The sequence below is a fragment of the Penicillium daleae genome (assembly GCF_028827525.1).
Source record: "Penicillium daleae strain IBT 16125 chromosome Unknown utg000008l_segment0_segment0, whole genome shotgun sequence".
In the NCBI taxonomy this organism is placed as follows: domain Eukaryota; kingdom Fungi; phylum Ascomycota; class Eurotiomycetes; order Eurotiales; family Aspergillaceae; genus Penicillium; species Penicillium daleae.
Window position 1 is genome coordinate 2,451,964 of NW_026623156.1, and position 25,951 is coordinate 2,477,914.

General features: G+C 50.7%; 8 protein-coding genes across 8 annotated transcripts; 3 read left to right on the forward strand and 5 right to left on the reverse strand.

The window, feature by feature from the left end:
• Positions 1-70: 70 nt before the first annotated feature.
• Positions 71-2,421, reverse strand: N7458_009425 (putative RING and UBP finger domain protein; the record flags this gene model as incomplete). Its single annotated transcript, XM_056912807.1, has 2 exons — positions 71-1,285; positions 1,390-2,421. 2 exons carry the CDS (start codon positions 2,419-2,421, stop codon positions 71-73), a joined length of 2,247 nt encoding a protein of 748 aa, XP_056761656.1.
• A 3,719-nt stretch (positions 2,422-6,140) lies between these two features.
• Positions 6,141-8,531, reverse strand: N7458_009426 (Zn(II)2Cys6 transcription factor domain-containing protein; the record flags this gene model as incomplete). The annotated part of the gene is made up of 1 exon (XM_056912808.1): positions 6,141-8,531. The coding sequence occupies one exon, from the start codon at positions 8,529-8,531 to the stop codon at positions 6,141-6,143; it is 2,391 nt and encodes a 796-aa protein (XP_056761657.1).
• A 2,320-nt stretch (positions 8,532-10,851) lies between these two features.
• On the forward strand, positions 10,852-13,177 carry N7458_009427 (CAAX farnesyltransferase subunit beta RAM1; the record flags this gene model as incomplete). The annotated part of the gene is made up of 7 exons (XM_056912809.1): positions 10,852-11,384; positions 11,712-11,867; positions 11,945-12,019; positions 12,155-12,285; positions 12,372-12,489; positions 12,562-12,840; positions 12,916-13,177. The coding sequence occupies 7 exons, from the start codon at positions 10,852-10,854 to the stop codon at positions 13,175-13,177; spliced, it is 1,554 nt and encodes a 517-aa protein (XP_056761658.1).
• Positions 13,178-16,606: 3,429 nt separating this feature from the next.
• Positions 16,607-17,212, forward strand: N7458_009428 (uncharacterized protein; the record flags this gene model as incomplete). The annotated part of the gene is made up of 2 exons (XM_056912810.1): positions 16,607-16,631; positions 16,839-17,212. 2 exons carry the CDS (start codon positions 16,607-16,609, stop codon positions 17,210-17,212), a joined length of 399 nt encoding a protein of 132 aa, XP_056761659.1.
• A 791-nt stretch (positions 17,213-18,003) lies between these two features.
• On the reverse strand, positions 18,004-19,058 carry N7458_009429 (Short-chain dehydrogenase/reductase SDR; the record flags this gene model as incomplete). Its single annotated transcript, XM_056912811.1, has 2 exons — positions 18,004-18,115; positions 18,166-19,058. 2 exons carry the CDS (start codon positions 19,056-19,058, stop codon positions 18,004-18,006), a joined length of 1,005 nt encoding a protein of 334 aa, XP_056761660.1.
• Positions 19,059-20,333: 1,275 nt separating this feature from the next.
• N7458_009430 (fungal specific transcription factor domain-containing protein) lies at positions 20,334-22,103 on the forward strand (the record flags this gene model as incomplete). Its single annotated transcript, XM_056912812.1, has 4 exons — positions 20,334-20,556; positions 20,609-20,640; positions 20,854-22,005; positions 22,056-22,103. 4 exons carry the CDS (start codon positions 20,334-20,336, stop codon positions 22,101-22,103), a joined length of 1,455 nt encoding a protein of 484 aa, XP_056761661.1.
• Positions 22,104-22,294: 191 nt separating this feature from the next.
• On the reverse strand, positions 22,295-23,021 carry N7458_009431 (uncharacterized protein; the record flags this gene model as incomplete). Its single annotated transcript, XM_056912813.1, has 2 exons — positions 22,295-22,580; positions 22,690-23,021. 2 exons carry the CDS (start codon positions 23,019-23,021, stop codon positions 22,295-22,297), a joined length of 618 nt encoding a protein of 205 aa, XP_056761662.1.
• A 382-nt stretch (positions 23,022-23,403) lies between these two features.
• N7458_009432 (carboxylesterase) lies at positions 23,404-25,137 on the reverse strand (the record flags this gene model as incomplete). Its single annotated transcript, XM_056912814.1, has 1 exon — positions 23,404-25,137. The coding sequence occupies one exon, from the start codon at positions 25,135-25,137 to the stop codon at positions 23,404-23,406; it is 1,734 nt and encodes a 577-aa protein (XP_056761663.1).
• Positions 25,138-25,951: the final 814 nt, after the last annotated feature.

Sequence of the window (25,951 nt, forward strand, 5' to 3'; positions counted from 1 at the left end):
TATAGTCATTCATGGTCATTCGAGTGTCATTCAATCATGAATATCATACAATAAGTAAATCGCCCTAGTGCTACTTCCTTCCCTTTCCCCGATTCCTCTTCTTCTTCGCCACCTCGGCTGGGGGATCAGGTACACTAACAGTGCCCTGCTCAATATCCTCCCCAGCACCCTGCAGCTTCTGACTACCACTGATAAAGAAGGTCAAATCGCGACTCTGCTCTTGCAAATCCACAATCTCCGCCTTCAACTGATCAACCTCGCCCTTCATCGCCACATTCTCCGTAGACATATGCTCCAGCCTCTCCATGAGACTTGCATTAATAGTCTTCTCTTCACGGTAGTCTTTCTCCATGCGGCGTGCCAGGGCTTCGAATTTCTCAGCTCGTTTCTCAAGGCGACCTTGCTCGCGCTCCATGCTGGGAATGGAGTCGGACGAGAGAGCCTCGTATTGTGCTTGCAGCTCCGCAAGACGGGCGGTTGCCTCCCTTGCGGCTTCTTCTGCAGTTGCGGCAGCGGCGCTAGCCTGTGAGGCCTTGTCCGCCGCCCGCTCGACAATTTCTTCAAAGTAAGCGCGCTGGCTTTCCAACTGGGAGGTGAGGAGGTGCGTGTACTCGACGCTCATGTTTTCGAGTTTCTCACGGGGGACAGCGTCAGCCCAGTCTGGCGGGTCGAGGGCCGAGTGATCAGCTGCAGGGAGCTCGACGAGCTTGCCATCAGTTTTGCTCTGAATAATGCGGTGAACATAAGCATCGCCAACGTAGTCCCAAACGCGCTGGGAGTTGAGATCCATGGCAAAGGCATGAGCAGTCTGTTTCCAATGGTCAAATGCATGGGCTCCGTCATAGCGGCCACAGCCCACCGAGCCGCAGATCAGACAAGCCCAGAGATTACTGTCGGTGTGACAGACGCTGCACTCAGCAGGCTCTTCGTCGCTATCCGTGGATGCAGTACCCTTGCGGAAGTCGTCTTGGGTGTACCGACAGACAGGACATCCGCTGCCTTTCCATTTCTGGAGGCATGTGCAGTGGAAAACGTGCTGACAGATGATTGTGAGAAGGCCCGTTGTTTCGTCCATTCGTTCAAGGCATACGGGGCAGGTAGGGAGTTCGATCAATGCCGGTGTAGGTGGAGCAAGGGGTTTCGTAGAGAGAGTGGCCTGACCAGACGATGACACAGGATGTTTATGAGAGGGCGAAAGAGCACCGGCGTCGGCCGTCGAAGGTGGTTTAGGCTCGACAACCTGAATCTCAACCGATTTCACGAATACCACATGGCAGGTCTCAGGCTGGAAGAAGGAACATAGTTAGCACCAGGAACCCAGGAACCCAGGGTATTGTATTGCAATCCTGTCACAGATCAAACCCATTACAAAACAAAAGCCAAGCATACCTCCATGCTGTTGAAAACCTTGCCATTCCACTCCTTTTGCCACTCCTTCGCCTTCCTCCCATTTCGAAACTTCATCAAAACCATATACCGATTGGCGCGCGGGGTGCGTATCATCCGGAAATGGCTCACATCATCCATCGTATTCTCGCCCACGAATCCCAGAAAATCTGGTGGCGACAAGTAACTTGGCACAGCTAGGATACACAACGTCGAGCACTCGTCCTCCTCTTTGCCAGACGATGATACCGTCACAGGGAACGGATACGTCGCTAGGTCTGCAGAGCCCTTCCCACGAGAATGAGGTTGTGTGCGACTCGTACCGCCGGACTGCTGCTCGCTTGGGTGTCGCGCAGCGGCCGCGGAGCCTTTCAGGTAGGTCGGGTAATCATCCTCGTTCCCAGCGAGATACGGGGTTTCCTGCACATCACGGTATAAGTGAACAATTCCCCAGACGCTATCACCGACTTCCTGATCAAGAGGAATGTAGCGACCCTTCGTGCGCAGGCCACCAAGAATATCAGTGCCAATGCCTGCAGCGACGAGGTTGTCGTCATTGCCAGCGGCAGGAACCGCAGTACTGCCGCGCTTTTGGGTCCGCTTTCCGGACACATCATCAGGCGGCACCATGTCTATGCAATCGATCAGAATTGCTCCAGCGCGGACGTCGTTCTGGAGGTCGGAGGGGCTGTTGGGGGAGGTAGAGGGGTAGTTATTAGCGGGAAGCGAGGACGAAGGCGAATGTTGTGCGGCGCGAGACGAAGAATCAGACGAGGATGATGTGGAAGCGTGTTTGAAGCGTCGTTCAAGCGTGAATTCTTTCCCCGGTGTGTGGCCGTGCGATTGCGTGAATTGCGCAAGGGAATCACCCCCGCTAGATGTGGGAGTGGACGTTGAACGCCGGGCCCGCTTCTGGAAGGGGAGCAGGGCTTCCCATACAGAGTCCAGGGCCAGCGATGAAGCGGTGGCCACTGATTTGGGTGGATGAGGTTTGTGCAGGACTTCGAGGCTTAGATGGTAGAAATATGCGGGCATCCCGGGCAACTGCTCACATGGTGATGGAGTAGAGAACCCGCGATTGTGAGGAATCAGGAATCCCAACAGCACTGATTGTCGGTGCGATAAGGATAAGGATGACCTAAGCTACCCCAGATCTGGATGCCTGAGGTTGCGATGCCTGAGGTTGCCAATTCAATCAGTGATGGGTGGCGAAGAGGCAAATCCCGTGTCAATGCCAGTTGCTGGTCGGCTTGAAGAGCCCAGTTTGGCTGGTCAGTCACTTTGAATTTGGTGGCCAAGGTGGCGTAAGTGTTACTTGTTCAAAGGCGCGAATATTGCCGCAGGAGGGGATATTGCTAAAGGCGCACTCGCCGAATTGCTAATTCAGTGGCAGTTCAAGACTCTGAATCTAGAGGTCTGAAGGATCTCTAGAAATGTACTTGGCAACATCTATGAATGTTCTACAAATTGGGAGACCATTACGAGGCATACTCCGCACGATTACAAGATTACTTTGGGAACATGATGCTAGCAAAGAAACAGCGATCTAGCGCGATTCAATTGATAGATAAATAATACCTAGTGTCCGTGGGTACCGTGTTTGATCAAAAACAAAAAGAAGCCTCAGCTTCGAAACCGACCAAACGCCATGCAGGTTCATCGAGAACCTATCGCAGTCGAATCGTGAAAGATGTAGAGAAAGGAAAGGATCGTAGTAAATGTGGTATCAGCATTTACTGTCCACCACGCAGACGCAGCACCAGGTGGAGAGTAGACTCCTTCTGGATGTTGTAGTCCGAAAGCGTGCGACCGTCCTCCAGCTGCTTGCCAGCGAAGATCAGACGCTGCTGGTCGGGGGGATGCCCTCCTTATCTTGGATCTTGGACTTGACGTTGTCGATGGTGTCGCTAGACTCAACTTCCAGGGTGATGGTCTTGCCGGTCAAAGTCTTAACGAAAATCTGCATACCACCACGCAGGCGAAGCACCAAGTGGAGGGTAGACTCCTTCTGGATGTTGTAATCAGAGAGTGTGCGACCGTCCTCGAGCTGCTTGCCGGCGAAAATGAGACGCTGTTGGTCTGGGGGAATACCCTCCTTATCTTGGATCTTGCTCTTCACGTTGTCGATGGTGTCGGATGACTCAACCTCCAAAGTGATAGTCTTGCCAGTGAGGGTCTTGACGAAAATCTGCATACCACCACGGAGACGGAGAACCAAGTGCAGGGTAGATTCCTTCTGGATGTTGTAGTCGGACAGGGTGCGGCCATCCTCGAGCTGCTTGCCAGCAAAGATCAGGCGCTGTTGGTCGGGGGGAATGCCTTCCTTGTCCTGAATCTTGGACTTGACATTATCGATGGTGTCGGAAGACTCCACCTCGAGGGTGATGGTCTTGCCAGTCAGGGTCTTGACGACTGTGTGGCGAGTTAGTACTGGGAACGATAAAATACCAGCGGCTCTTTCGAGTGGGGGCGGGTAGGAGTGGAGCCAGGGGGGCGAAACGTACAGATCTGCATGCCACCACGAAGGCGCAGGACCAGGTGGAGAGTAGACTCCTTCTGAATGTTGTAGTCGGAGAGGGTGCGACCATCCTCAAGCTGCTTGCCAGCGAAGATCAGGCGCTGTTGGTCAGGGGGGATGCCCTCCTTGTCCTGAATCTTGGACTTGACATTGTCGATGGTATCGCTGGACTCCACCTCAAGGGTGATAGTCTTGCCAGTGACTGTGTGAGAGAGAGAGAGACAGAGTTAGCAGGACTGCTCTAAGTGGCGACCGAGGGTGCGCGACCAGGCGACCAGAAAAGAGACAGGGAAACTCACGGGTCTTCACGAAGATCTGCATGATGGAGGCAGTTCAACGATGATGGGAGGTACGATAGTGCGGTAGTTGAAGATGAAAAGGATGGAACGCAGGATAATGCGACGTGGACGGGGAAGGGAAGTGGGAGAGAAGGAAAATGGGAAAGGGCAGGCAGAAGAGGGGGTGAGGTTTAAGTAGGAAAGCGATATGGGAGGAGGGGGCGAAGCGCCTTAGTCAGACAGGCATGACGTGCGAAACTACTAGAAGAGCCGGGGGCTGGGCTGCTGGGCATAGGGAAAAAGCCACAGCAAAAAAGTTAAGCACTTAGTATCTCCTAATAATCTATTTTCCGGTACAAAACAACTGAAAGAATGGATGCCGGGGTGCCGGATGAGTCAAGAAAGGATGCCTCCAGGCCCGGAGTCGGGCCACCTAGGAAACAAGTCTTGGACGCCACCGGGCAATACGGATAAAACCTGGTTCCTGCACTAAAGGGGAAAAAAACTTTGATAGGCGGCTATACTTGATGGAGGGAATACAAGGGGAAAATTCTAATCTGACTATCCCGTGTGTTGCCCTAAAGGAGGATGGTTATCTGCGACGGGTCCTAGCCCAGGGAGAGTCGTGATGACGATGACGTGGGAGGGCTTATCGTGAAAAGAGGGGGTGGGCCAGAGATCACCTGAAGCCTGTTAGCGCCATCGATGGAGGAAGTCCGTTGCGAACGATACTGTACATGTACATCTGGAGGCTTGTGGCTTACTCGATACAATTGTTACAGGTATTCGGTACCAGGCGGTACACGGTAAACTGGCACTGCCCCGGGGTATTCTATACTTAGCCACAGTCATGTGACTAGGTCAGGTGATTCCGGTTCCGGCATCGGCACTTTGCTTAACTCCCTAAACTGGCTGCTACCAGGATTGGCTGGCAGTGTACTCCGTATGGAGGACTTGGTTCTCAGGCCCCTCCATTCCTATCTACAAATTTGTATGCCCGAACCCGGAACCGATCAACAGAACTATTGACCTTTCCGTCTCTACCATCTCCAACGGTACTCGTGATGGGAGAAGTACCTTGTGAGTGCTACACCGCCAGCCTGAGTTTGCCTAGCCCACGTTTCAACCAAAGTAAAAATACTACAGTCACTGCTTAACAGCATTGAAGTACCAAGGTGGAAGAGACAGAAAATGGTGTAAAATAGAGATATCGATATAGAGACACGATCCCGCAGGCGTAGAGACGGAACATTCCACCCTTCGACGCCGTTTTCCTCACCACTCCTAAACAAAATCAATACAACCCACACAACAACAAGTCGGGGGCTGTTTATTATGGCCCTGCATGTACAGAACCTGCTATTCCATCCCATAGGCAATGGCCAGGACAGAGATAACGAGGGCTCTGTGGCCACAAAACACAAAACACAAAAACAACACATGCGCAACACACAGTCGGCCGTACACGGTTCATAACGTTCGTGATCCTCGTTCATCGCTGGAAGCTATGCGAGAAAGGTATACCACAAAGACAAAACAGTCAATAGACAAGAGAGGAAAACAGCACAAAATCAGAACTCGAAAAAGAAAAATGAAAGGGGAATGAAGGGCGGTTGTCAAGAACCACGATGCAAAGGACACAAAAACACAGGCTGAGAAGCAACCGACTCGCTAGGAGCGGTAAATAAAAAACAAGATCAGATCAGGTCAGGTGATCATGACAATTCGTTAAAATGAGCGGGGGAGACTACGCGCTCGCGCATCGATCACGACTAGCGTAACTTCGAGGGAGAGGGGGTTTCTTGAGTCATCCAGGTCGTTGCAAGGCTGGGGGAAACGGGAATAAATCGCTGGGACTGAGAACTCGCTGTTGGCAAAGCAAAATAGTAGTCGTGGAAGAAAAAAAGGATGCATTGATCATTCGCTCATCATGTGCATACGTGTCATTCGGAGGATCTCTAGTTGGCACGGATCACCAGCCGAGACACGAATTTGTTTGACAGGCAGTCAAAGTCGCCGCGGTTGAATTTGGTACCGGAGCGGCCACGCAGGTAGCTCTCTGAATGCCAAGGTATTAGTATCGATGTATTCAAGGGCGTGTCGGGAGAGGTAATCTTACCATGCTGTTCCACATGTTGGCGGACTTCGGTCATCGTGTTGCACACATCGGGATTGGAGTAGAGGAGGTGGTGGTGCTTCTGCGAATCCCACTCGGTGAAGGGAGGCAGCTTTTGTGAGATAGCCTGGAACAGACCGACAATGACACCGACCGGGGTGGTCTCCATGTCAGTGCAGAACTTGTCGACGGCGGCCTGGTCCGGGGTGCGGTAGTGGCAGTCAAACTGCATTTCCTCCCAGACAGCCAGCAGGATCGAGGCCAGCACGAAGATAGTAGGCCAGTTCTTCAACTTGTCACCACTGTACACGCTGGAGTACAGGGCCGACAGCTCCTCCAATACATCCTTTTGCAGCTCCCGCCACATGCTTGCCATGGCACACTTAATCTGGAAGTTGATCATGACGGGGGCCATGGTCTTGCCGCGGAACTTGGAGCCTGGCTCGTTAATCCGACCGAGGAATCCATCTTCATCGCCCAGTCCCTCGACCATGGTGACGTGCAGAGTCAAATTGTAAGCAATGATCAACTTGAGGGCCTTGCGGATGACGGGCAGCTTGGTGCGGTAGTAATAGCGAAAAGCGGTCTTCAACATCTGGGTCAAGAACGGTGTACCCTCAAAGTAATCGTCGACGAACTTCTCAAAGGTGCCGTTGCCATCAATATGGCGGTCCAGGTAGTCCGACAACATAGCGTGCGAGATGCCCTCCATGCCTGCGGAGAGCTTCGCAGTCTCGACCTCGTAAGCTGTCGGCTCGCGGTGCATCGACTCGACCCAGTCGACCGTGAAGCACTGCTCGTCCCGGACATAAACCTCCCGTGCGGCGATTGGCAAGATCTGACCGTATCCGTGGGTAATGTACAGAGTGCGTTCCTGATCCGAGAATCCCTTGATGTTGCCGACTGAGAATCCCATCGAGATGTGTCGCTCGTAGTCCGCTTTCCAGTCCTTCATGAAATAGCCAATCTCCTTGATATCAATACGGGTGCAGGGCACTTGCCAGAGACGGGCGTGCGACGGCTGGCAGCCAGCACAGGGCTCACCCTTGTCACACGTCTTCTTGAGGAACTTGCAACGCAGACAAGCACGCAGCTTCCGAATCTCGCTGGCCTGCTTACGCTGGTCGGGCTTGAGGGGACCCTTACGCTTGCCGACACGCTTCTCGGTCTCGGGCTTGCCGGTCTGAGATTGCTTGCGAACCTTGGTCTCGGCCGTCTTGGCTGCGATCGGACTCTTACGAGACGGTTTCCTGCTGGGGGGCGACGCGGACGATTGAGAGCCTGATGAGCGGGTGGGCGAGGTTGACTTCTTAATGGGGACTGGGATGGGGCGGACCATCGCACTGGGGCTGACAGCTGACGGGGAGCGAGAACCAGAGGCGGGGACGGGGGAAGACTGCTCCTCGGTCACCCGGCGGACCATGGAGATACTTGTTGGCGAAGTCGCCAGGCTCAGGGCATGGTTAGGGTTGTAAGGGAAGTCCATGTTGCCTTCGGAACCGGGTGAGCTGATGGGGTTGGTGATGTCGACGAAACTGCCGTACGAAGTCGAATAAGACGACTCTGAAAGGCTGCGATCGTGCAAAGTCTGCGTGGGGTTGACGAAGATGCCCTGCTCTGGGAAACCGAAATCCAGCGAGCGGCGGTGGTCCACCGTGCTCCAACCATTGTCGCTGCTGGATAAGGAACGGACCTCGAGATAGGTGTCCGTCGGGGAACTGCTCTCCAGAATGGGGTGCGGGGCGGCATATGAAACATCTGGCAATCCATTAAATGCCATCAAATCGGCCTGGAAGTCATGATAGGTGAAGGGCACCATGTCGACGGGGGCCGAAAGTGGCAGATGATAGGAACTATCGAGCAGACCAGCACTCATTTGGCCCTGAGGACCGGCGGACAAGAGATCCACCGGCGACGACTGGAGGGCCATGCCATAGCTGGCCGCCGTGAACTGGGGCGCTGACGAGTGATCCTCGGAGGAATATGATAATTGTGGGTGGTGGTGAGGGGTCTGCTGAAGTTGTTGGTGGTAGTGCCAGTCGACCATGAGGTTGGGATCCTGGGCCACCGACTGTTCCAGGGGGTGACCGCTGGTTTGAAGCGGCGACAGATCATGGGCGTCCTCCGGGCGCGAGGGGTTCTGGTCGACTGCTACCGGCCATGATTGAGGGAGATAGCCTCTCGAATCGTAATCGACGATGAGGCCGTCACTTGATATATCGACATTTGACATTGCTTCGTTAAAAATGTGTTGTTTTTGACCACAAAAAAGTGGTATCCAGGGTCGTAAGTAGAGGGGGAGAAGGGGCAAAGGGCCAGCCTGGATGAAAAGGCCTTCTTCAGATGCGCAGAGTTGCACACGGCCATGGGAGGAAAGAGGGACGAGTGAGGCGGTGGGGGGCACAAAGCAGCGGTGAGCAAGAGATGCGCTAGGGGATTTTTAGTCGCTTTAGTGGACTTGACGAGGAGCAGACTGGATGATGTCCGAGTGGAGAGAGCGAATGGCTGGCCTGCACGGGTGTGGAGCGAGAACAAGAGAGCCACTGAATCGCCAACAAAACTTACTGCCACGCGGATCCTGTCATTCCTCGGATTGGGCCAGGACTGCACTTGGGTCATATCTTGCGCGATCGGAGAGTCAGTCCCATGATCTCCATACATTCTTGTTCTTACGAGCATGGCGGAGATGGAGGATGGCAACATGGGGGGAGAAGTCTCGGGCCAAGTACTCGAGATAGGAAAGCAAATTTAGATGAGACTCAACGGAATGCGGACCAGGCAGCCTAATCTAGATAGAGCTATGTTTAGATGATTTGCTGATGTTTAACTAGTTCTACCATGGGAATGATTAGTACTACAGTATCTCCAACATTATTATGGACGGAGGTTATTGATTGGGGTTAGGTCTATAGTCTATGAACCGTACTCCGTACACCGTACATACATACTTTGGAGACAATCTTCAATAGTCTACGGAGTACGGAGTACGGAGTAGTGGACCACCAATACTCCCGTGGTTACAGTAGGTCCAGTCCAGTCACAATATTGAGCATCGTGGGACCCAAGCAGCCATGGGCGAAGACGGGAAGGACGGTCGGAACGGGAGATCAGTGGAGTCACAAGTTCACCACGGAAGAGGAGCGTGGCAATAGCACTAGTGTCTCTCCAAGACCCAATCCAGTAGGACCGTGCTCCAACTGAATCTGACACCTGATCGTGATAGTTCTGGATCCAACTGAGGATGATTGGCATGATAGCCCACTCCTTCCTAATTGGATCCCACAACGGGGCCACGATGCCCCCCGGAATGTATTCATACAGTACAGGAGTATCTTTCCCAGGCCCTGGTCCTAGCAGGATTGGAGAGGAGAAAATCCAAAGACTATTAATTCCACCAAGCCATTCATGGTGGGGGCTGACATGCAGTTGACGAGGGGCCAGCGATTCTGTTGGTCCATGACGGAGGGGCTGAATCAAATGGTCAGATTGGGCAAACTGGCCATCGCGGACTTTGCTGCACAGCATCTCCGCGTCCCGAAGGAGAGGCCAAAACAAAAACCTAACTTTGCTGAACTCGTTTACCAGAGCCCGAAGGCTTGGGATTGAGGGTTCTCCAGTTCTCCAGTTCTCTAGTTCTCCAGTTAGCCAGTGCTCCCAGAAATTTCAGGATAGTTGGACATGACAGGTCGTAATCCCTAAAAGGACAGAGAGAACCCTAGACCCTTTCCAACACGCTTTGGCCTGAGCAGCAGGTGCATATGCAGTCCAGCGGCAAGGGAGAAAAGATACGAACAAGCCATTCTGCAGAGTCGGCACACTCTGCACAAGGAACGGGGTACTGTATATCAAGGACCAGAATGCACCAGCCACCGTCGCGTGCAGATGTTGATTCTAACGGATAGATCACATCACAGTGCATCAGGGTCGGATAAAACCCGTTGTCACTGGTTGAGACTGGTTGAGAGATGGAGGCACCCTCGAACGGGCTCTGTAGAAGTGGATCTCTTCCTGTTTTGCCTCTTTGACATGCAGACGCGGAGTATTCAAGTCTCTGGGTATCCAGAAGCCTCTCTGCACACTGTGTCATGGCATGATACAGCCTCTTCCAGGGAGCTATGAGCACGGCTAAACCACTCCCGTTTCGGTGGGGAGTTCTCGACCTAGCCTGATTGGGGGAATTTCAATTAAGACCAGAATTCCGGAGAAGACAAATAGAGTACTGCACCATCATAGGAAACAAAGAAGGCTTCATGGGTGATCGATGGCCACGAATCACGCATTCTCGAGATCTCAACGGTTTGACTGGGAAAGAGTCAAGAGTCAAAGAGGCTGGATTGGAGCGGAGAAAAAGTGGGGAGAACAATCAACCACCACGTTGGGTTTTTCATTTATCACTATCATGAACAATACTAGCAGCCGCCTCACATCCAGAGTCCGGTATCCAAACAATCCCAAGTCAATGGATGCAGTCCCAGAGACTCACTTTCTTTCATCGAATCCATCATAATTAATCCCCAAGTCATACCCCCCAATCCTCCAGAGCAAACTTGTCCATGCCACTCATCATCGCGGGGCGACACAAACGCAGAGTTCGATTTCCCGCCGCCAGCCTACCGCCTGCCGTCATATCGACACCTGCGACAGCTCAACAGCAGCAACAGAAGCGCCCGGGGAATCAAGTCCCCTCTCCAGCAAAGCCTGGCAAATCTGGCAAGCCCAGCAAATCTGAGTCAAGCAACTCCTCCACAATGGCCACTCAACAAGAACCCCGGCCGGGGATCCCAGCCCTGTTCACTCAGCCGCCGCCTATCCGCGACCCGCTCGTGACAGAGACCGTCGAGCTGCAGGACGCAACGCTCGAGAGATGTCTGGAATTTCTCAAGGGCCTCCATATTTCCCAGGGCTCTTTCAATGCATCCGGGGTACCCGCCCTGCAGCGTGATCCTCATATTACGTACCTCTATGATTCTCTTGAGGATTATCCCGAGGGCTTTGTCGCCATGGATGCCAGTCGCCCGTGGATGGTCTACTGGGCACTGGCCGGGTTGACCCTGTTGGGCGAGGATCCCACGCGCTTTCGTGAGCGGTAAGTGGGTATATATATCTGCGTTTGCTGGGCGTTTAATATGGGTCTATCATTTGCAATATACTCGGGGCTCATGACTATCATGGTGCACTCTGATTCGATACTTGATGTCTGATGCCTGAGCAACACCTCCTCCATCTACCCCGTCGGTTCTTTGCGATCGGCAGTGATCTATCGCCTGTCTATTTATATTGCTTTTGTTTCAGTTTTGAGTTTCGCTTTTCTTTCCATGCCTAGGCGTTTACATTATCCCGCCATGGACGGCTCATCTGCAACAAGTCAAGGGACAACGAAAAGGGCTGACTCGTGATTTTTACTTACGTGCAGGGTCCTGGGAACTCTTCGTCCCATGCAGCATCCCACCGGCGGCTTTGGTGGCGGGCATGGCCAGATATCACATCTTGCCGGAAGTTATGCAGCTGTTCTCGCCCTCGCCCTCGTCGGAGGCGAGGACGCCTTTGCATTGGTCGATCGCGAAGCAATGTGAGTTGTTCCCGCCTTAGCGGAAGCCGAACTTGTCGCTTTAGCGCGTGCATCCAACTCTAACGTGCCATTACTAGGTGGCGATGGCTGGGCCGACTAAAGCAAGCTGATGGAGGATTCAGCGTCACGGAAGGCGGGGAAGAGGACGTGCGGTAAGTCTGGAAAACTGGCATGCAAGCGATCATGCAAGCAAGGATCCTTGAACCAACCCCCCCCCCCCCCCCTTTTCGATGGTCCTCGAAAACATATGGGATCCGATCCTCTAATACATATTCCCGGTTATGCAGCGGTGCGTACTGCGCGGCGACCATTATCGCCCTGCTCGATCTGCCCCTGACTCTGCCGCATGATGCAAAGAAAGCCCGAGAGGCAGGCTTCGAAACCCTAACAGATGGACTTGCTGAATATTTGTCACGCTGTAAGACTACATTCCATCACGTTCCCTCGATGCAACCAGTTCTTTTGTGAGCCTCTTAGCTAACGGATCTTCTTGTCCTTATTCAGGTCAATCATTTGAAGGAGGCATCTCTGGGAGTCCCGGGGTCGAGGCACATGGAGCATACGCTTTCTGCTCACTCGCCTGTTTGTCAATTCTGGGCCCTCCAGAAGAGACTATTCCCAGGTATGCATAAGATGCAATATCATTCCAAGGTATCACCCTGGGAAAAACCTATCACACTGACTGCGTTTGCAGGCATATGAACATTCCTCTATTACTTTCATGGCTATCTGCTCGACAGTACGCGCCTGAGGGTGGCTTTTCTGGACGAACGAACAAGTTGGTCGATGGCTGCTACAGCCATTGGGTTGGTGGATGCTGGCCCTTGCTGCAGTCTGCTTTAGATGGGAAGCCACTGTCTTCGGGTGCTCCCACAACAACCGTTGGTAACTTGTACAGCCGGGAGGGACTGGACCGATACATTCTCAGTTGTTGTCAATCTCCTAGAGGTGGGCTTCGAGATAAGCCGGGCAAGTAAGTACCTGCTCATGCTGCTGCTGCAAGTCAATCTCGGTTCCTGTGCAGCTGTCACTGACCATGCGAACCCAGGAGTCCGGACTCGTATCACACCTGCTACGTCTTGACGGGCTTAAGCGCAACCCAACACCACCACTACCGCACCAACACTAGCATTTCCTCCAGCTCAGAGTTTGCCTCAGCCTTCTCCTGGCAGTCCTCCCCGATGCGCGCCGTGGATAACGTGTACGACAAGGCCGACCGCCTCGTTGCCTTCCACCCGCTGTTTGTCATTCCGCACCAGGCAGCCGCGAACATGCGGCTCTGGTGCGAATCCAATCCCATTGCAACCTAGTGGCCCGGGAGAGGAGAGGCGTGAACGGATGTAGTGTGCTGTCATGTCATTTGAAGGGAACCAGCAACCACCGGTGACACACTACTACAGGCCGAGAGCGAATTCTCGCGAACATCGAGCCGACAGCTTGTACTACAAGGAAAGAGACAAAAGCACGTCCGCATCGTGTACTCGTGTGTTTTAGGTTCCACCGAGCAGGGGAGAGAAAGAGCACAAAGACACTCTGACATGCAGGACTTGAGGCTGGGATTAATTTGAATTTTATGAAAGATCCGTAGATTCTCTCATTTCTTCACGCCGAGGTGCTGCCACTGAAAATGGCTACCTCTCAGTTCATGCGAATAGACCGACCCACGTTCGCAGTTTGAAAGTGCAACAAGGAAGGAACTGAGTCGGCGAGCGAGGTTGGAGAAGAGATAGCCAGTAAATTTGAAACGTACGATGTCGGACTCCGAGACTTTGCTTAAACCTTTTGATCTTCGATTATGATCTTCGCGCTTCTTGTTCTTTATGGGTATCACTTGTGTATCTTGTAGCTATGTTGGTGTCCATAGGACCTCTGCAAGTACATAGAGGGGCGATGTACTATCTACATGGATTAACATGGAGATTAGTTCCCATCAAGCTTGTAGATTTAGAAGCTCAGCTAGTAAGTGTTGCATAGTAGTGGGATCTACCCTCGAGCTCCAAACAGTAATAGTAATCAATTTTGTACGGAGGATCTTCCTCTCTCTCTCTCTCTCTCTCTCTCTCTCTCTCTGTTTGATCATCGCGGACACACCGACCTGGTCTCCAGCTGCAGGCGGCCTAATCCGGTAATCGTGCCTCATCAAAGACCCTGACACGCAGATAAATCAACGCCGTCCCCTCCACCGCCCATGTTGCCAACTCATCAATGCATCCCGGCCTGTCGAGTAACTTTGTCATGAAACTAATTCGAATCAAATGCCGGCCTGGCCTCTACCCTTCGAGGTTCTCCTCCGCCCGCCTATTGTAGACGATCCGCCCGACGTTGCCAGGGGTGCGTGCATCATGGTTCCTCCTCCATGACAAAGGGGGATACTTCCTCTCCCGAATCAATCAGATCGCAGTCGCTTTCGATCAAGACTTTCTCACCTTGCCGAATCTACGGAGTACTCTCTGTCTATTCCCAAAAAAAAGTCCGCTCATCCCAGACGCGTTCTGCACAACATGAGCGGCCCAGCCCCCGCTTGGCGCCAATCATCATTGTCCATCAGTGGATTCCTGCAGCGCGCCTCTCCAGGAAGATCCAGCGGCAAAAATGGGGGGAGCCATTCACCTGGCGTCTTTTTCCCGTTTTCATAAGCTGCTGCGTTTACTGCGGGGCACGAAAGAGGAATTGATGGGCTCAGCACGAAACTCAAACCCGGCCATGGCGAACGGCTGAGGATTGATTCAAACCCCCCTGGGCCATCGTTGCTGCCTTTCGATAGCGAGTCTGGAGATTGGAGTTATGGAGTACACAGTACACACCTCGGCTCCAGACTGGGTGTTTTTGTCTCTCCAAGATCCAGCTGCCCCATAGGCTGGCGATGATCAAGTTCCATTTGCTTTCTGCAGGCGATTGCAGCAGTCGGAGCTAAGCAAGCCAGCTGTTACTTGTCAATGCCCCGCTCGTCTCTCTTTCTCCGAACCTCCTGCTTCTGGTCCCTGCCCCTCGCCTTTCTTGCCCGCTAGGTACTAGATCCTTTCCCCTCGTTGCTATCTCTCGCCGTGCTGTTCCCCTTTTAAGTCTCCGATGCTAGATTCGCTGTCTAGATCGGCGAATTGCATGCAAAGGAACTGGAGACTTCCCCTCCCCCTTCTTTCCCCCCCCCTCCAAGGGACTAGGATCTTGACGGAGAACGCAGGACCCAGACCCGGGCCCAGAAGCGTGTCTCTCCATTCGGCTTGATTCGACTGGCAAGCAGCTATGCCAGCACATCAGTACCGACCTTAATTAATAACCCGCCGAAAAAAAAACATGCAGTACCCCGCCAGATACCAGCAGGACAGCAATTGCCTTGAGAGAAGTCAAGAGGCAATTGCGGGCTTTTTACTTTCTCTTTGGTCTTGAATCTCGCTGTCGATGTGGGCTCTTGTCCTCTCGCGCATCTATGACATCAACTGCTACTGTCTGGTAGTGATCTGCGATTGCGGCGTTGCTCGTTTCCCTGTACATCCAATGCGACCTAGGGTTTACATCGGCTAACAGTCGCGTATCTTTGGACCCATACCTTCATCTCCGAGAATTTCCCAACGGTGGGTATCGGAATTGGCACAATACAGGAGTTTTTGACAGAATGCTAGCCTTCTGGGATCATTGCGATGGTTACATGCCCTCTAGCCCTAGGACTGTCAAGCGTAGAACAACCTCCGTCCTATCTTTTGCCCGGTCAGGTTTCTGCAGCGACTACTGAGACGACAGTCTCCGACCCTTCCGCGGGAACGAGGAAGTATTTTCATTTTCTCTTTTCGGTATATGTTTCTGACACTGCATTGGGTGGAGCTCTTTTTTAACTCTTTGTGCGCTGTCGAGATTGCAACCGTCTATCCCCCTTCCCTGTCTCCCTCTCTCTAGACCTCAAGCTGGGAGCCCGGACTCGGAATGCTGCTGGATTGGTACATTATACACGCTGGACAACTCACAACATGGCTCTTATGTATCAATGCATTGCAATGCCCCACCTGTTTCCATCGAAGTAATTTCGTATCGGTTGGAAGCAGTCGCCATCTGTTCCCCCTCTATGATCTCGAAATTTAGAATTTCTCCCCATACCTTTTATATGTTTATTTTACACAGTATTCTTTTTCCAGTCTCTGCCTCGGTGGTACGAAGAACCGTGTGTTTTGTATATGTGTACATGTGGCGTGGCATCCTCTCATGTCGACGTGGAGCTTTTAGTCTTTCCAGTCTTTTAGTCCTCGTTCTTTCCAACTTCTGCTCTTGCGCTTCTCTCGCTTTCCTCATTTTCACCTGATCAAGTCTCAGCAGCCCAGCCGCGGTGGTTTGTGTTGGTTGTGTCTAGAACTGGCCCCTTTCACTCCAACACATCACAAAACAAAGGAACCAGGCTCTGGTCGCTAGCGTCACCTTGACAGCAAACAACAAGACATTCCTCAAATTCCCAAACCCAGCATTTAGGGTCGACTGAGCTGTCAGTCCCGTCTGCGATAAATAGACAACGACGTTGGGCATCACTATCCGCATATCTAGACCCGGAGGATTCTGTGTAGCTGCATCGACCAGCATCTCAGCCTCAGCCCTACCCGCTACCCGTCGCGACGACAGCCAATCCATTCGATGCTGTTGGTGTAGCCGCCTCATTTTACTTCATTGCGAAGTCGACAGTTGGCAACGCCGCTTCCCGCTCTACCTTCCGTTCCTGACACTTTTGCTGGGCTTTCCCGAATCCCAAGGGCCCCAAGATGTACTATATGCTTTACCTGGCAAGTAAGTAGCGCATCTGCATAGCATTGTACTTTCTTTTCCAACTGCATCGCATTGTCTTTCTCCGAGTGAGATATAACGGCCCAGAATTGCCATGCAATTCGCCAATTAAAGCCCGCTATTACCCTCCCAATACCCCTGATATCCCTCCAACAGAGCCAATGAGAAAGAAATTGCAAGCAAAAAAAAGACTTCTAATAATCCAAACAGGCCTCTGCCGCCGGCGACGCTGGCCAGAACCCTCCTACGAAGCCTACGCCACCACATCAGGCTACACATGCGTGGTTCGCGTACACAACCGCGAGTATCAAACAGACGTGACCTATGAATCCGAGGTCCTCGCCCGCGAAAATGCCGCTATGCGCGCGTACCTGATTTGCCGCAATTTCTCCGTCAACGACGGTATGTACCCGGCGGGCCACGACCATGGCGGCGTTGTGCAGGGAATCCCTGTTGCCATCGGCACGGGACGTAAGTCCAGCCGTGATGATGACACGGATACCTCGTTCAGCAGCAGTGGTGGTAGTTGGAGCGGCGGAAGTAGCCCCGAGCGGATGATACAGGCAGAGCATGGTAGTGACTAGATTTCTGTTCCTGCATCTGCTGAACGAGTCGCTTATTTTCAAGGGGAAACATGAGAGTGAGAGTCGGAGGATGAACTGAAACTAGCATGCCTCCTAGAGATGCGTACGTCGCTCAGCCTTGAATTGCAGTTTCGTTTTTCGAATCTGTCGAGGAGCATCGGTGGGGATTTAACGACGTTACGACTTACAACGATGGGCATTTTTTGAAGCATGAAATTCTGCTCTTTCATAGATGGAAAAATTGCAGCACTTTTGCAGGGCTAACGCTGATTATGATTGTTCTTTTGTGGGCCTCGATCCCTTGGTCTGACATGCTGGTGCATAGAAGTGTTGGAATAACATTGAGGTCCCAAGCTATGTATCTTTGCGAGCAAAACTCACATGTTTGCATCATTGTGGAGGTCAGCGATTGATTTGTTTCTGAAATTGATTGATTCTTTCTCGCCACGGGTGTCAGTCATTTCCAGAGAAGTCCAATTCGGAACCTCCAATTAGGATATTTCCGGCGATATGTCGAATAAGGGTTCTCCTTGTAGATCAGAATAAGAAATTTTACATTTGCTGGAATATAGGCAGTAAACTGCATAGACATATCTCAGCCCGATGTAAGGTAAATCAGCGTAAGTATATTGTTCCTCGATGTTGGTAACAACCACTCCAAGAATAAAAGTACAGAAGCAACGGCAGTGATGAGAAAATTTATACTAATTCATAGTCTAATTGTACATTAGGAGCCAACCAAAAGGACGAAATACGGGACGCCCGTAGGTCATACATAGCTGACATCAAACCTAGATATTTAGGCTAATACCGGGCGCCACTTTCTCAAGCTTCTCGATAAGCTCATTGAAGAACGCCTCTTGGATCTTTGCTCCTTTCGAGTTGGTCACAGTACAAGCTGGGCTAGTGATGTTAGCAACAATCGTCCGTAGTACCAGAAGGAAATACTTTACCTCTTCACTTGACAATTGTCAATATACTGTCCATTGCTCTCCTTCCCAGAGAGGATCCCATGAACCAAAGCACGACTGCCCTCTTCGGTGCTGCGCGCCATCATACGTTCACCCAGGCGTAGACCGAAGCTTTCATTCTCTCGCATGAGCTGAGATTTGCACCAGCTGGGATTAGGCGTGTTGACGACAATCAATGATCCTTTCCTTTCTTCCAGGCGTTTGGCTAATTCTCGAACCGCGAAGAGCACCAGGAGTTTTGACAATGGATACCGCATATTCATGTTTGCAGTCTCCTTATTATTTAGTCGGGAGAATATGCTGGCTTGATTGGTAACATCGATCTCTGCCAAGGGCGCAATATAGTGCAGGGCTGAATTGACGATCGATACACGAGGACGGATACTGAATTTAGATGCAGACTCGCGCAGTTTTGGTAGAAGTAAGAGAATCAACAAGAACGTGCTGACCACATTGACGGTGATGGTTCTCTCATTGTCCTCTGACAAGCTGAACGTGGTTGTCGCAAGACCAGCATTTGCCAGAAGGGCATCAAGCCGTGGCAGAGTCTCCACTCGAGTAGCAAATTTCTTGACAGAACTGTAGCTATCCATGTCAAGTTCCCAAACCTCAATAGAGCCCAGATCACGGCCAGTGTCCTCGAGGAGTTTTAGTCGTGCAGCTTCACCCTTTTCAAGATTTCTCACAGCCATGATTAGGCGTTCGACTCCGAAGAGTAGAAAATGACGACTAGCTTCATAGCCGAGACCTTGATTTGAGCCCGTCACAATGATTGTCTGTCCAGTTAGGTCGCCTTTTTGGACTGGAAGTTCGACAAAGAGATTTGAGTAGATTGTCGTGGAGACGCCCTTGATGGCTGATGAGATGGCCGCCATGATGGTATTTGGGGAAATTGGCAATCCAATTAAGAAAACGGTTAGAGATCTGAGGATAGCAAATAAAGAAGACCCTCAACATGTTCGAGAAATTTATATCTCGATATCTCCCTCCTCCATGGCCTTGGCTTATTGCGGGGATATTATGTCCGCTATGGGGCTCACGGTGCCGCTCTGCCTGCAGTTGGAGGCTCTTGAAAAATTTTACATTCTCTCCGGAATATTCAATAAACCATCAATAAGCTCCTTATATGATTCAACCAAATAATGCAGTATTTCCCAAAGTAACATGATATGAGCATTGGACTTAAGGAAGCCGCTCAAGGAGGCCGACGTCATATTATCTGACCTTCGATCTCTAGATTGGCCCCCACTCCCAGAAGCGGAGATATTAACTCCGCTCCGGCAGACGGACATGGTAACTCCACGATCTAGTACAGTGGCGCCGCAAAAGTCTGTGACCCCTAAAGTATCGCGCTAATATTCTGCTGGCAACTAGCATCCGCACCACTCAAAAACTATTATTAATGGGCGGTATGTCCCCTATAAGGAGGCGGTGAAGAAAGATACTTTGGGGTGTCACAGACTTTTGCGGCGCCACTGTACATTATCAGTAGGCGGTAGAGCACCACCATAGGGAATGTTCCAATATTGCGCTTGTCTCCTTGTCAATAAATCCTCATCTCATTTGGACGATCGGCGATTGCTTAGCCCTGATCAGTGGTAGTACCGAAAGTTCCTTGTCTCATTACCACTTTGTGTGGAGGGCCCCCTATGGAGGTATCCTCGGCTAAGGTCGAGAAGAGGAACAGGCCTCCTGTATCTTGTGAGCCCTGTCGTACTCGAAAGTCGGTTGATCTTCCATCTATGCATGGTTCACTGCGCTGATGGTTTTCTAGGTTGAGATGCAATCGGCAAATACCGTGTGATACCTGTATCAGACGAAAGCTTCAAGCCTCGTGTCATTATGCGTCCAATGCCAAGCGAAATAAAGCCTCACGTCAAGTTAGCATCGATGACAGACTTCAAAGGCTTGAGGAACTGGTCTCCGATTCACTTAGCAATACGGGGATCATTCATCAACCAGGGGATTTCCTTACAGAGGGTGGCTTGACAGGTGCCTCATCCGCCGACCTTCAGATTCCTCCCAAATCCACTCTTAATGATCAGTCACTCTGCTTAAACGTGAAAAGCGCACCCGAAAGAGAATCCCCTTATCTTCATGAGCAGGATGGTCAAGTGGTGTATAAGGAAGCCAGTCACTGGATGTCCATTATGCAGGAGATCAAGGATATACGGGCAGACCTGTCCTCCCATGATTCACTTGCATCTGAGAATTTTGAAACCATACAGAATGTCATCATCCAGCCTGATATCAACCTGGACATATCGTTGTCCCACGCTTTGAGCGTTACTGATGCTATAAGCTCTCTTCCGCCACAGCCTACGTGTGATATTCTGCTTTCCAGCTATTTCAATTCCCGGTACATGGTCTTAGGTATGAATTAAGTCACAAATATGTGACTTCAAGCTGACAAACTGCCTGGCAGGTATTGTGCATTATGGAAAATTCCGAATGGAGGTTAGTTCTCACCCTCTCCACTGGAGCCTTGGGTGTGATGATTCTCAACAAGATGATAATTAGTACGAACAATTTTGGGGAAAACCCGAAGAAACTTCGCTAAACTGGCTGGCTCTTTTATATTCAATACTGAGCATTTCCAACTTCTTGAGTCAAAGTTCACAAGCCAGGACCGACTCAAGCAAACCCGTAATATCTACACAACATCTTCAGCAAATGACGGCCTACTGTCTCGTCTCATGTGGTTACGCAACTGCGAAACAATACGCACTAGAAGCATTACTACTCTACCTTCAAAGCCAATTCATGACACAAACAAGATTCCATGCCCAATTATGGCTCGATCTCGGAACCGTTGTTCGGCTTGCTTTCCGAATGGGATACCACCGTGACCCTCGCGGATTGACTGATATCACGGCTTTCGAGAGCGAGATGCGTCGTCGCGTTTGGCTCCACATTTTCCAGATCGATGCTCTAGCTTCATTCCATATGGGACTCCCGAGTATGGTTCCTACGGAATATTGTGATACAGAGCCCCCGAGAAATTTACATGACACCGACCTGTCTGTGGATATGGATACCTTGCCTCCTTCACGTCCCTTTACAGAAAATACGCCAATGCTCTACGGGATTGTCAAAGCTGGTATCATGGCTGTCTTCAAGAAGATCGTCACACATACACAGTCTCTCGCCTCGCCGAAATATGACGAAACCATTGCTCTAGATCGCGAAATGAAAGACGTATATGAGAAACTTCCCGAAATCTTCCGTCGAAGGGATGTCGCTCAGTCATTCATGGACTCTTCCGATCTCATTTCACAGCGATTTACCTTGGAGCTGTTATACCTCAAGGGAATTGTTGTTTTACACAGACGATATATTCGACACGAGCCCCAGAACCCGATCTTCGAGCCTTCCCGCCAATTCTGTCTTGAGGCAGCTCTTGATATACTCCACCGACAGGCAGACCTACATCAAGCCACTCAACCGGGTGGGCGTTTACAAGGAGACATGTGGGTGGTCACATCTATAACAGTTCATGACTTTCTCCTGGCAGCTATGGTGATTTGCCTAGATCTTTCCATCAGGATAGAGGCTTTTGGAGACGAGAGTGAAGAAAGCTTTGTGTCCAGGAAGCTACAGGCGCTTCAACAATCTCAGCAAATATGGGCTGTAACTGAAAATCATCTGGCTCAATCACACATAGTATCGCTTGTGTTGGACTTGATGATCAAGAAAGTGGACAAGGTGCGATCACAGGCAGTTTGGAACAACGCTACGACCAACCTTTCGCTGGCTGGCATGGAATTGCCCTACATAGAAACTATGTCCGACATGATCGATGGCACGGAAACACTTGACTGGGTAAGATCGCTCACTCCTAATAGTCGTGATAGCTCTAACTAGTGTAACAGTCAATGCTGGACCAATTCTTCCAGAACACGGGGTCATCTACATCATGACTACTCAGAATTCCGATCAGCCGCTTATTTCTGCCTGTCAATCGATTGAAATCAGTTCTGGTATGGTCCAATCTCTACATCGTGGAACCGGGGGTTAGCTTTTACATGAATTCAAAGACTCTGAATACTTGTTAGCTCTCAGACTATCTACCTACTCTAAAGGAAATAATTCAGTGATGAGCTAGCTTTGACTAGGCGACATTCCCTTCTAGATCTTCACTCCCTCCTAGATTCAGATTCAGTCTTCCGCGGAGACTAGCGTTCTCTTGCCGAAGCCTTTCTATCTCCTCCTCATACTGCTCCATAGTGTCTTCACTAGCAGACTTCAACTCCTCGATAATTTGGAAAACTCGCCAGAGACGCAAAACGATGACAAGCGAGCCCACTTCTTCTTCCACTCCCCGGAGTGAGACTTGAATGATGAATGCGACAAGAATCACGAGAGAATCAAAAATGTGGAACCAGTTTGAAAAGTACCTAGCTCATTTTGTTAGAGTAGTTCAAAGATAGAGCAAACCGCCTTGGAGTACGTCAAGATAGCATGATTTTAGACTCGTGAAGGCAAGGCATGTGTTTGAATACTTACCCCATACCAAAGCTCAAGGCTGCTGCGAGTAACTCCACCATGAATAAGCACGAAATTACAAGGCCAGTGACGCCTAAGACTTCCTCGATGATGGCCCATTCCTCGCCCACCCTATAACCATTCTGCTTCAACTCGCAGACATGCAACTGGATGAGAAACTCTGCAAAGCTACAGCAGACATCTATTGTAACCAGGATAAGAATGAGGCAATGGCCCCATCGAGAGCTTAAAAAGTCACGGGCGGCTCTTCGCCATCTCGTACTGAGGGATTCTTCCTCGGGTGGGGACAAGAGTGGTTGGCGAATGTTATGCTCGTCGGAAAATGGGCGCATGATGTGTGTGAGAAAGAGCTTGGATTCCTTTGAATGCTAGATAAGGGATACTTGATTGCACACACGAAAGTGGCAGTGAGAGCTAGCGTAGGTCGACGACGACGCGTAGCCTTGAGGGGCATGAATCTCAAGGTCACGTGGCTAGCTCATCGGCTTATCGAACAGTTATGAGGAACATGGTCAACAGAAAAGGTAATTCAAATTGTCTATGATGAGATTCAAAATTACACAAAGAAAATACTTGGCCACACCAAAAAAAATTCCCTAGAAGGCGAATTAATGAGGCTCAAGCCATGTCCACTGACAATGACCTCAGCGAGCATGGACGAAATTTGTATCGGGCAGTTTAGAAGATTTTCAAAATTGCAGGAATCCGGTCGTATCAGACGCTCATTTCTTGAAACACCTCGGGCGATGTCCAGAAATTACATCTTTGGGCCAGCTGTTCGTAGGAACCCTTGTCAGACTTGATGGATGTGAGACCATCATTAGGTCCACCAAGTGCTTGAAGATTGTATTGGTTAGACGACATATGCTTTGACACATCACGCCAATTGGGTACTGTGCCGGGTTTTCCAGATGGGTTTCCACTTGCGGCGAAGGCGGCCCAGCTACTACTCATTTCTGTGGACAGCTTCACGTCTGATGGTGAAGCCAGGAAGGAGTACCTGGTCTTCGCTAGGTTGAAGGCATAGGGAATGTCACTGAAATGTGAAACACCGAGATAAGACATGCCTTGCTGGGCATTCACTGGAGCAAACATTGTCTGATTCAACACATAGAGGTAGTTTGAGGCCTTCTTTTCCGAGTACTTCTGACTCATTCGGACAAGGTGTATAATTGGACACACAAACTGTGAGTCTCGCAGAAGTCTGCTTGCACGGAAATATTGAGCTGAGATATTTTTCCGGGGTAGGCCCGAAAAGGCTGTAACGGGATAGAGATCGAGAGCCTTCTGGACGTTTTCCTTTGAAAATGAAGGGAATTCTGAATAGATAAAGTCCACGACATCCTTTGTTGAATTGAGAGTGGATGGTGTAAAGAAGGACCCGTCATCTTCCGTCCATCCAGCAATGATATCAATATTGTGGGCGAACCGACCAGTCGTCAGCAGCGTCGAAGGATTGTCAGGAATAAAGGTTGATGGAGAAGTAGGCTCGAAAACGTCGAACCCGAAACCGGTGACATTGAACTCGTACTCAATCGCACTGGATAGCAGCTTCTTGAGTGGCAATTTCCGGAGACAGGCAAGTTCAGCCTCACTCGTGGAGGAAGAGCAGTTGACCCTCCGTATCAATTCAGATGTGTGCACTGCTGATATATTGCTGGCGGTGCCGCTGTCTGCGGCCGCACTGCCTGATTGCATGATAGCCCTCTTGAATGGGGTCTTCCGGACATTTCCTCCATATGCAGTAATCTGAAGGCCAACTCCGGTCGCACCATCACTCTCTCCAAATATGGTGACATTGTCAGGATCCCCACCAAAAGCGGCAATATGCTCCTGCACCCAGTTGAGGCCGAGACGCTGATCAAGGAGGCCCACATTAAGAGACCCTGTTGCATTTAAGGCTTCGGATGCAGCAAATCCAAATACTCCGACCCGGTAATTGATAGCCACATACATCACAGGGTAACCTTGCTGAACGGCATTGGAGATCAATGGCCCTGGCTCATATGCTGAATCATAGATCTGGCCAATTGAATCTCCACCACCATAGATGAATGCCATGACCGGGAGCTTTGCGGTCCTTGATGTATTGGCTGGTCGGTCAACCCGCAAGGTCAGACAGTCTTCTGAGATGTGTGTGACATTGTCAAACACCGGGAGTCCCTGAATAGGGACTTTTTGTTGAGGACAAGCCGCTCCGGGCTGGGTGGCATTTACTACCGAGCCATGTGGATAGGTGTAGGGCTTAGGTGCCGCGAATCGGTTACTGCCCCCAGTACTCTGACCGAATCGAATGTTCAGGAATGACTCGATATTGTTGGCCGATGTTCCAAGGTAGCGAACCTGATCGGCGCCTTCAACAGTCGAATTGGGTTGACAAAGAGGTCTTGCATGAGTGTGAGGTGAAAGTAGCGAAAGAAGAAGTAGCGCGAAGGTAGTGAGCACCATTTTTAGAGCGGGAAGCTCAAGAATCTGTCTAAGACTGTGGACTTTTTTGGATGAATTGCAAATTGATACTATGTGTGAACATGTTCTGATTTATATAGAGTTGGACAGTTAACGACCTTCGGGCGCGGATTCGCAAACTATACTGGAGTTAGATACTCTGACCATAGATTATTGACTAAAGAGAGAAACCACCGCGAAAAGATTCTAGGGCGTCCGACCAGAGAGGGCTTAGCTTTCGGGGCCAAATCTTAATTCTAAAACATTCAGCCCCACTAACTATGCGTCAGGCAGCCCATAGCATCTTGCATACCATTTCGGGAAAGCGGTCTTACCAAGTGAAGGAAAATGAAAAAGAAACCTTCTCTTCTCGCAATAAAAGACTGGATTTAGTTACGATTGCGACACAAATCTGTAGGCAGCAACGCATGTTTTGTCGACAGTCTCGTAAGTGGCAAGATACGGAGAATGAATATCGATGACCTATCAGCAGCTAATCATGGTTCAAAACTGCAGTGTACAAGGTACTTGCCACTCTTGGCTAATCATTAATCAATCTTTAAGTAGCTCTGCGGCTCATCCGAAAGCCATGAGTACTCGGCCAGCATGACGATCTAAAAATTGACTCTTCGAAACCCGCAGTGATGACTGGCGCTATCTGTGCTAAGCACATTAGTTTGGGGAAGCTTGCTTATGCTAGAAAGAAGCTTGCTTTTTCCATTGTTAGGCCTTAAGCCGTGGCTCAAAATATGCCTGTCAGCATCGACACTGTCTGGGACCGACTCCATTTATCATAGTGTCAGACCAGACCTACCAC